Source organism: Nerophis lumbriciformis, linkage group LG14, assembly GCF_033978685.3.
Source record: "Nerophis lumbriciformis linkage group LG14, RoL_Nlum_v2.1, whole genome shotgun sequence".
NCBI lineage: Eukaryota > Metazoa > Chordata > Actinopteri > Syngnathiformes > Syngnathidae > Nerophis > Nerophis lumbriciformis.
Window position 1 is genome coordinate 2,690,001 of NC_084561.2, and position 10,326 is coordinate 2,700,326.

General features: G+C 35.9%; 1 protein-coding gene across 2 annotated transcripts; it reads right to left on the reverse strand.

Moving 5' to 3' along the window:
- Window positions 1-472: 472 nt before the first annotated feature.
- hsh2d (hematopoietic SH2 domain containing) lies at window positions 473-9,196 on the reverse strand. 2 transcript variants are annotated; one of them, XM_061976452.2, is made up of 7 exons: window positions 9,127-9,196; window positions 8,980-9,039; window positions 6,146-6,283; window positions 5,731-5,820; window positions 5,486-5,648; window positions 2,878-2,994; window positions 473-2,614 (listed from the first exon to the last, which is right to left on the reverse strand). In XM_061976452.2, the coding sequence occupies exons 3-7, from the start codon at window positions 6,265-6,267 to the stop codon at window positions 2,357-2,359; spliced, it is 750 nt and encodes a 249-aa protein (XP_061832436.1). In that variant the 5' UTR covers window positions 6,268-6,283; window positions 8,980-9,039; window positions 9,127-9,196; the 3' UTR covers window positions 473-2,356. The 2 variants fall into 2 exon arrangements, with proteins under 2 accessions (XP_061832436.1, XP_072770819.1); XM_072914718.1 differs by having other exon boundaries at window positions 8,980-9,172.
- Between the last annotated feature and the right edge of the window lie 1,130 nt (window positions 9,197-10,326).

Genomic DNA, 10,326 nt, shown 5'->3' on the forward strand with positions numbered 1-10,326 from the left:
TCGCGATATTGCCATATTTTTGCTGAAAGGATTTAGTAGAGAACATCGACGATAAAGTTCGCAACTTTTGGTTGCTGATAAAAAAAGCCTTGCCTGTACCGGAAATAGCATGATGTCACAGGTTGTAGAGCTCCTCACATTTGCACATTGTTTACACCAGCAGCGAGAGCGATTTGGTCCGAGAAAGCGACGATTACCCCATTAATTTGAGCCAGGATGAAAGATTCGTGGATGAGGAAAGTGAGAGTGAAGGATTAGAGTGCAGTGCAGGACACATCTTTTTTCGCTCTGACCGTAACTTAGGTACAAAGGTGCAGAGCAATCGTGGTTGGTCTTTTGGGTCTTCAGTGAAGTTTGTTTACGGTACTTGTTACGGCTCTAGCTCCCCCAAAATATTTTTAAGCCCCCCTAAATAATTTGGTGTTATATATATATATATATATATATATATATATATATATATATATATATATATATATTTTCTTTTCTTTTTTTTTTTTTTTTTTTACAAATGCATGCCGACATATTCATTACACTTGCGCTTAGAAGGACAGCAAATAGTCAGTCCCAGGGTCATTGTGATGACAACATACCTTTGCAGGAGTAGAGTAGCAGTCAAGTAAGTATTGATGTACTACTGTGCAAGGACAGAAATACATCTAATATAGAAAGTGTATGTATTGATGTACTGAAATACTTACATAATATACTACCTTAAGAAGAAGTGTAAGTATTGATGTACAAGGATGCAAACACTTACAGTATATAATATACTATCTTTAGAAGAAAGTGTATGTACTGAAATAATACATAGATTATACTACCTTTAGGAGAAAGTCTTAAGTATTGATGTACTACAGTACAAGAACAGAAACACTTATATATAGTATCTTTAGAAGAAACTAAGTATTGATGTACTGAAATACTTATATAATATACTGCTTTGGAGCATTCACACAATTATTGTAATTATAAACACAAACTACAAAATAATGGAGGGGTTTATAAAACATCCATCCATTTTCTACCGCTTGTCCCTTTTGGAGTCGCTGGAGCCTATCTCAGCTACAATCGAGCAGAAGGCGGGGTACACCCTGGACAAGTCGCCACTTCATCGCAGGGCGGTTTCAAAAACAAGGTGTATAAATAAACAATAATTGTACTTATAACTGCAACCTTATGAAATAATGGAGGGTTGTTGTGCCAAAAATAATCTAAATAAAAATATGTTACTAAAATGTTAATACATCCATACATTTCATTGCCTTTTTAATCATGTATTAATATTTATATTTCTTGAATTGAATTTTGATGATTAAAATGCATAAAATTGACACTAAATAATATAAATGTCAGTGTTCATTAAAAAAGGGCAGGAAATATACTTTATTTAAATGATATATATTTTTATTTTGAAATATACATTGATTTCACATTGAATTAATTTATTTACATGTATTCAATTTTCTACAAAAAACACTTCTATAATATTTTAATAGGTGTTCGTAGTTGACTCCATTTTGTTAAAAGTCAGTTCTGCGTAACGCAAGTAAAATAATGTCAAATATATGTAAAATAGAGGCGACAATAAGTGTTGTTAACCCTACAAGCTGAATACACTTGTCTGGTGTCCATCATAAAGGAAAGAAAATAAGATGTATAAATAATGACTTGCTGAATTCGTCCACCTGAAAGTCAAACACGAGCATCTCATGCACGTCACGTCAATGCATTTCATAAAGATGGCGGATGTTGAGATGAGGCGCTCTCAAAAGTTGGCGTAGCGTTCACATTTTGCAGGTTGGGGAACAAAACCTTCAGGTGACGTCCAGGGCAGTGAGCAGTTTGTTATTCTTGTCTTGTCCATTAAGGGCCTGCTTTGTGGTTTGTTATTCTTGTCTTGTCCATTAAGGGCCCGCTTTGTGGTTTGTTATTCTTGTCTTGTCCATTAAGGGCCCGCATTGTGGTTTGTTATTCTTGTCTTGTCCATTAAGGGCCTGCATTGTGTTTTGTTATTCTGGTCCTGTCCATTAAGGGCCTGCATTGTTGTTTGTTATTCTGGTCCTGTCCATTAAGGGCTGCATTGCAGTATGTTATTCTTGTCTTGTCCATTAAGGGCCTGCATTGTGTTTTGTTATTCTGGTCCTGTCCATTAAGGGCCTGCATTGTGGTTTGTTATTCTGGTCCTGTCCATTAAGGGCCTGCATTGTTGTTTGTTATTCTGGTCCTGTCCATTAAGGGCTGCATTGCAGTATGTTATTCTTGTCTTGTCCATTAAGGGCCTGCATTGTTGTTTGTTATTCGTGTCTTGTCCATTAAGGGCCTGCTTTGCAGTTTGTTATTCTTGTCTTGTCCATTAAGGGCCTGCTTTGAGGTAATTTGGTGCAAAGGGCGGAGGAGGGTTGTACTCCTGCGGGAGTCTCTCGCTCTCCTCCATGTAAGGAAGGAGCACGGCATCAAAGAGCTGCTCCCATGTCATCTCCTCGCTCTCCGTTGTCGTCTCCGAGGAGCGTTTACCTGCCGGGAGTTTCTGACAGGGCGGTGCAGGTGTGTGCGTGGTCTCGGGAGGGGGCTTCTTGTCGGTGGTGTATCTCTTCCTGCTTTTTGGCACAGGCTTCATTCACACCGGGAGCACAAAAACACACAAAAGTTGATATCGGAGCCCGAATAAAAGTACAATAACATCGCACAGAGCTCTAAATCTTCTCCACATGACAGTAATGAGGTACTTTAGAGTAGTCAGTGTATAGCTTGTGTGTATTGATCCATGACAAACGAGTCAACACACATTTTTGTGTAAATATCTGGAAAAGAATGTTGCATGAGCTGTACAAGATGTGTGCTACAGTTAATATATAAAGATGTATGAAATATTACCTTGACTGGAAGTGTTTGGCTTCTCACTTCATCTTGAGGAGGGATGACCTCTTCTGCTGCTTGAGGGATCTGCTTACAATTCTCTAAATTCTTCTCAATGTTTCCACCATTCGAGGTCTGCAGCAAAAGTACAAAGAATATATATAGAAGTCAAGTTTGTTTGTTTAGAAAGTAAAACACAATACATACATTTATATATACAGTGGTGGTCAAAAGTGTACGTACACTTGTTAAGAACATCATGTCATGGCTGTCTTAAGTTTACAATCATTTCTACAACTCTTATTTTTTTGTGATGTAGTGATTGGAGCACATACTTGTTGCTCACAAAAAACATTCATGAAGTTTGCTTCTTTTATGAATTTATTATGGCTCTACTGAAAATGTGAGGGTGAAAAGTATACATACAGCAATGTTAATATTTGCTTACATGTCCCTTGGCAAGTTGACCTGCAATAAGGCGCTTTTGGTAGCCATCCACAAGCTTCTGCTTGACCACTAAATTGCTGCAGTTCAGCTAAATGTGTGACATGGACTTGTTTCTTCAGCATTGTCCACACCTTTAAGTCAGGACTTTGGGAAGGCCATTGTAAAACCTTCATTCTAGCCTGATTTAGCCATTCCTTTACCACTTTTGAGGTCATTGTCCTGTTGGAACACCCAACTGTGCCCAAGACCCAACCTCCGGGCTGATGATTTTAGCTTGTCCTGTCTGACATCACATGGACAAAGATAAGACCTTTTGGAGGAAAGTTCTGTGGTCAGATGAAACAAAAATGGAGCTCTTTGGCTACAATACCCAGCAATATGTTTGGTGAGGCATTTAATCCCAGGAACACCATGCCTACCGTCAAGCATGGTGGTGGTAGTATTATGCTCTGGGCCTGTTTTGCTGCCAATGGAACTGCTGCTTTAAATAGGACAATGAAAAAGGAGGATTAGCTCCAAATGGTTCAGGACAAGCTAAAATCATCAGCCCGGAGGTTGGGTCTTGGGCGCAGTTGGCTGTTCCAACAGGACAATGACCTCAAAAGTGGTAAAGGAATGGCTAAATCAGGCTAGAATGAAGGTTTTACAATGGCCTTCCCAAAGTCCTGACTTAAAGGTGTGGACAATGCTGAAGAAACAAGTCCATGTCAGAAAAGCAACACATTTAGCTGAACTTTAGTGGTCAAGTGGTCAAGCAGAAGCTTGTGGATGGCTACCAAAAGCGCCTTATTGCAGGTCAACTTGCCAAGGGACATGTAAGCAAATATTAACATTGCTGTATGTATACTTTTCACCCTCACATTTTCAGTAGAGCCATAATAAATTCATAAAAGAAGCAAACTTCATGAATGTTTTTTGTGAGCAACAAGTATGTGCTCCAATCACTACATCACAAACAAATAAGAGTAGTAGAAATGATTGACAGCCATGACATGATGTTCTTTACAAGTGTACGTACACTTTTGACCACGACTAAAATAATGCAAAACAAAAATATACAGGAAGTGAAAATTAATAAGTGATTTATTTGAAAAATGTTGATACTAATATATTTTGCAACATGTTCTGTTTTCAATTCCAATATTTCATTCATCAAAAATATTAAGGAGAACATTAAGGCAGGGCGACATTGTGAATGAATGAATGAACATATTAAAGTAGGAATGCATGGATGAATTAATAAGTAAATGATGAATAGATAAAAAGATGAATAGAATAAGAAATGAATGAATGAACAAAGAAATTAATAAAAGAATGAATAAATTCAAGAATTATTATTTTAATAAAGGAATGAATAGAATCAAGAAAACATAAATGAATGAATAAAATCTAGAATGAATGAATGAAGAAATTAATAAATGAATTAATAAAACAATATTAAATGAATGAATGGATTAAATAATTAAATAAAGAAGAAAGGAAGGAATACATGAATGAATAATTAAAAAAAAAGAATAATGGATGAAAGAATGAATGGTAGAATGAATGAATGACGAAATAAATTATTAAATAAATAAAAAAAATACATGATTGAATGAAGAAATTAATCAATAAATGAATACATTTAAAAATAAATAGTTAAATGAATACATCAAAGTATGAATAAATGATGAATGAATCAAAGAATAAATGAATGGATGCATGAATACATTGACAAATGAATGGATGAATTAATAAATGGATGAATTAATAAATGCATTAATAAATAAATGATTGGATAAAATCGACAGATAATGAATAAATGGATGAATGAATGCATAAGAGGATGAATTAATATATAAATTAAGAAATAAATGAATGGACCAATGAATGCATGAATGAATAGATGAATAGATGGATTAATGAAGGATAAAATGAATGAATGTATACATTTATGAAATATGAAATTGATAAATGAATGAATGAATGTACAAAACAGGTAATTAAAGAATTAATGAAATCATGAATAACTTGATGATTAACTGAATGAATGAATGAATGAATGTGGGGCTGTTGAGGATTGTTGTGAGCAAAATGTACAAAGAATGCTGTTGTCTTGTGATATTATTACAATATTAAAGATGAATATGCAGAGGTACTTGGATTGTGATTGCTGAGTAGCTGCGCTGCACTTCCTCACCTGTCCACAAGAGGTCATCAGCACCTCTGTGTATGGAGCGATGGGAACCTTCCTGTGAAAGTCCACCAGCTGCTGTAGACCGGGGTGACTCCTGTGCTCGCCCACGATGGCGAAGGAGTCGCCTTTGGCCTCGATCATGAAATGTCTGCAGCGTTTCTGCGCCCTGAAGAAAACACCACACGTCATTTGGTGGAAAGGTGTGTCGGCGCTGCAACAACCGTGTCGTGATCCGCTTGACAACTCACCGATAAGAAAGTGTGTAACCGACCCTGCTCTCGCTGACTCGGACCAGGAAGCAACCTGGCAGCTTGGACGTCAGGAGCTCCTCTGCAGACCTGGAACACCAACATCTTGAAACTACTATTGTACTTGTTCTTTGCTATTGTGAATAAATACACTTGAAACTTGAAACTTCAACTTGAAACACGTCAACACAAGCAATGTTGGAATAAACAGCAGCAGCAAAACAAGCAGTACAACAAGTGCAACTCGCACGACTAATCCATTCTTGAAGTTATTATCATACTTCAAAGGCAGCTGGTGGCGTTCATTAAACAGTCAGAAAGTGAAAGACGTACGCACTTTTAGTTAGTTAGTTAGTTAGTTAGCGTCAACGTTGTCAAAACAACATTCCAGCCACGTGAAGGAATGGTGACTCACTTCCTGGTGATTCCCCCATGAAACCATTCCGGTACGACGCCGTTGTCCATCCAGGTGAGTTGGGGCGCCGTGTTCCCCGAGCTATTGTTGTGTCTGTGGGACAGCTGGGTCAAGTCGCTCATGCTGGGAGAAGATTCACTGGATGGAGGAACGTTACAAACCTTCAATACTGTACTTTTTACCATAAAAACAATGGCAGCTCAGTCGCTAGAATTTAACTGTCAAAAATAACAGTGGTACCGTTTTTCCATGTACAGTAATGCACTGTAAAAAAACGCTCGTAGATTTTGAAGTTCAGAATCTGGCAGATGAGTCCCCAAAACTGTATGGTGAAACTGTATGGTTCTTTTTTTTCTCTTTCTATCCCCTCCTACACTAAATGATAATATAAATACATTTAATAAAGTCAAATACAAATAAGGCAACAAGAGAAGTATCCTACACTTCTCTTTTGTAAAGTAAATCTGAACAGCCGACATGGGCATCTACATCAATAATATGATTTGCCTGAGAAGCTGGACAGGACACAAAATAAAAATAAAATAAAAATGATACCGTTTTTTTTCCAACTTGCACTGTTTTAAAAAAAAAAAAAAAACACTTGATTTTTACGGTAAAAGTAAAATGGCTGTTCAGCCGACAGAAAAAAAGTAACAATGGCGCCGTTTTTCAATTTACACTAATGCACTGTTAAAAAAAAAAACGACTGTAGATTTTTACAGTAAAAATAACATGTCTGTTCAGTCACCAGAATTTGATCAAAAAATGTAAGTTGGTACAATTTTTCCATTTACAGTAATGCACTAGACTGCAGATTTTTCCAGTAAAAAAATGGGAGTTCAGCCGCCAGAATTAAATGGTAGAAAATAACAATGGTACAGTTTTTGCATTTACAGTCATGTACTGTAAAAATACCAAGTGTAGAGTTTACAGAGAAAAACGGCCAGACTTTGACTGTCAAAATAAAAGTAGTTCTGTTTTCAGTTTACCGTCAATTTTACCAAAAAATCCCAATTTGCAGCTCAGTCGCCAGACATTTTACCTTCAAAATAAAAATGGTACAGTTTTTTTTAGTTTACAGACATGCACTGTAAAAACATTGAATGTAGATTTTACTGTGGAAAAAATAGAAATGTACCATATAACAGTGGTACCATTTTTTATTTACAGTGATGCACTTTAAAAAAAAAACGGCTGTAGATTTTGCCCTTAAAAAAATTGGCGGCCGGCTATCAAAATGTTATGGTGAAAATAAAAGGGGTACCATTTATTACTATTTATGGTCATTACTTCCGTCATAATTTCACTGTTAATTAAAAAACTGGTAGAGTTTTTCAGTTCACAGGAAAGCACTGTAAATACCACCGTCAATTCTACAAAAAATGGCAGCTTAGTCACAGAGGTGGGAATTTTTGGACACCTTTACGATTTCATTACGATTCAGGAGCTACGATTCAATACGATTCCATTACAAATCCTTTATTGATGCATTTTTGATTCATCTATATTAATGTAGCTTCACATTTCTTTTCGTTTCACTAAATAAGCGTTTATCACTTGCAACTTTTAAAAACAGTGCATTTGTAAAAGAAACAATTCAATTAATTCCCATAACATTTATTATGTTACATTACATGTTTTTTTTAGAACTGTCTGCATTACTTTATTTACAATAAATAAATATATGATTCATTATAAAATCCATTGACTAATTATTTTATAATTGTCCATGTCCGAATTGTGATGCATCTAAAAAGTGATTATTTCCCCCACCTCTACTCAGTCGCCAGAGTTTTACTGTAGCAACAAAAGTGGTACTGTTTTTTTACTTTACAGTGATGCACTGTAAAAAATGACCGTCAATTTTGCAGGTAAATATCTGGCAGCTGAGTAACCATAATGTTATGGTCAAAATAAAAGTGGTACTGTTTTTACATTCACAGCAATGTACTTTAAAAACAATGACTGTAGATTTTAAAGTTAAAAAAAATTGTAGCATAATTTTTCTGTAACAAACAACAGTGGTACCATTTTACAGTATTGCACGGTAAAAACAAAGACTAGATTTTACATTAGAAAAAACAACTATTATTTCAGTTGCCAAAATTTTACTGTAAAAATAACAGTGGTACGGTTTTTACATTTACAGTAGTGAACTGTAAAATCCAATGTGGATTTGAAAGAAACATAATTTTATCGTAACAATAAAAGTGCTACCGTTTTTACATTTACAGTATATCGATGTAAAATCAACAGTCAATTTTACAGTAACATTTTGTTGACTGAGCAGCCATTTTTCATAGATATGTAGATTTTACTGGGGTAGAAAAACCTGTCAGCTTAGTCGCCAGAATTGTTGTGTAAAAATAACAGTGGTACCATTTTTACATTTACAGTATTGCACAGTAAAAACAAAGACTAGATTTGACATTAAAGAAACAACTATTACTTCAGTTACCAGAATTTTACTGTAAAAATAACAGTGGTGCCGTTTTTACATTTACAGTAACGAACTGTACAATCCACTGTAGATTTGAAAGAAAAACCCTGTCGGCAGAATTTTACCGTAGAAATAAAAGTAGTACTCTTTTTAATTGACAGCATTTTGAAGTCAAATCAACAGTAAATTTTACAGTAAACTTTTGGCGACTGAGCAGCCATTTTTTTGCCTGTATACTGTATATACATATGTATATAAACACACACTTTTAAGTCAAACACTATCAAAATGTGGATTTCCCGACACCAAATGCTGCTACGTTGCATGGAACCAGAAACAAAGTCAAACATTAATGTGACAAATATTATTTAGAAATGATCTAAAAGCAACTCACCGATACTGAGGACGCTCTGTTGCAATATGACGGCAGGACTCGGATGTGGACTAACCTGTCCTGGGCGGGGACACAAACATCACAGAATAGCAGACACAGGTGCTGGCTGGTAAACATAGCAACCAACATCAAAGTTAAGAAACAAACATTCATGTGAGACATCCAATAGGCCAGTTAGGGTTGAGGGTTTTGGTGAAGGGCTGGGATTTGTTGGCGATACTGTAGTCCTACGAGGGACACCCGTCTGGTGTTTCCCTTTAAAGGACTCAGGTGACATGTTAGTGTACCCACTGACAAACAAACCAGTCTTGAAAGGTTTTCCTGCCAGTCATGTCTTCCACTCTGTTGACACAATCCAACACAAATCATTGCTCAATGGTCTCTGACGTGTATTTTTGTTTTGAACACTTCCCCTCTGGACTGAAAGGTGTTCTGAACTCTTTGTATAGGAACCGGTTCAGTCACTTTAGCACAGTAAGAAGGAACTCCTTCATGTTTTTGTCTTTATACTGCTTGTCCCTATGTGACTTCTTGTACATTTGTCCACCAGATGGTGCCACGTTTTCCCATTCAAAGCATGCAGCAACATTCCTGCGAGGGCACATACTGAATGATGTGTCTATGTCTATGTCTTTTTGTTGAATATTTTGTCAAAATAAACATTTTTGTTTACAATAGTTTGCATTTAAGAAACTACATTTTATTTGGTAGGGGTGTCCTGATTCAACTCTTTCACTTCTGATACGATACCATATTACAGAAAAGAGCAGTGCGGACGTTAGTTATTTAGAACATACTCATAATCTGTTTATGCAATCAAAGTTGCTCAAATTTGATGACCTTGTTAAATATAATACATTAATAATCTTATATAAAGCATTTAACAAATTATTGCCGCCTAATCTACGTTTTTTTATAAGACGAGTGCAGGCTCATAACTTGAGAGGCTTTGGATATTTCTTATTGCTGAGAGCTCAAACCACTCGTAAATGTTTTTGTGTGTCTGTATGCGGAGTAAAACTATGGAACAAACTGCATTTACAACACAAGCAATGCCAAACTATTAATCCATTTAAACTGTTATACAAACCTCATTTCCATATGAGTTGGGAAATTGTTTTAGATGTAAATATAAACGGAATACAATGATTTGCAAATCATTTTCAAGCCATATTCAGTTGAATATGCTACAAAGACAACATATTTGATGTTCAAACTCATAAACTTTATTTTTTTTTTGCAAATAATAATTAACTTAAAATTTCATGGCTGCAACACGTGACAAAGTAGTTGGGAAAGGGCATGTTCACCACTGTGTTACATGGCCTTTCCTTTTAACAACACTCA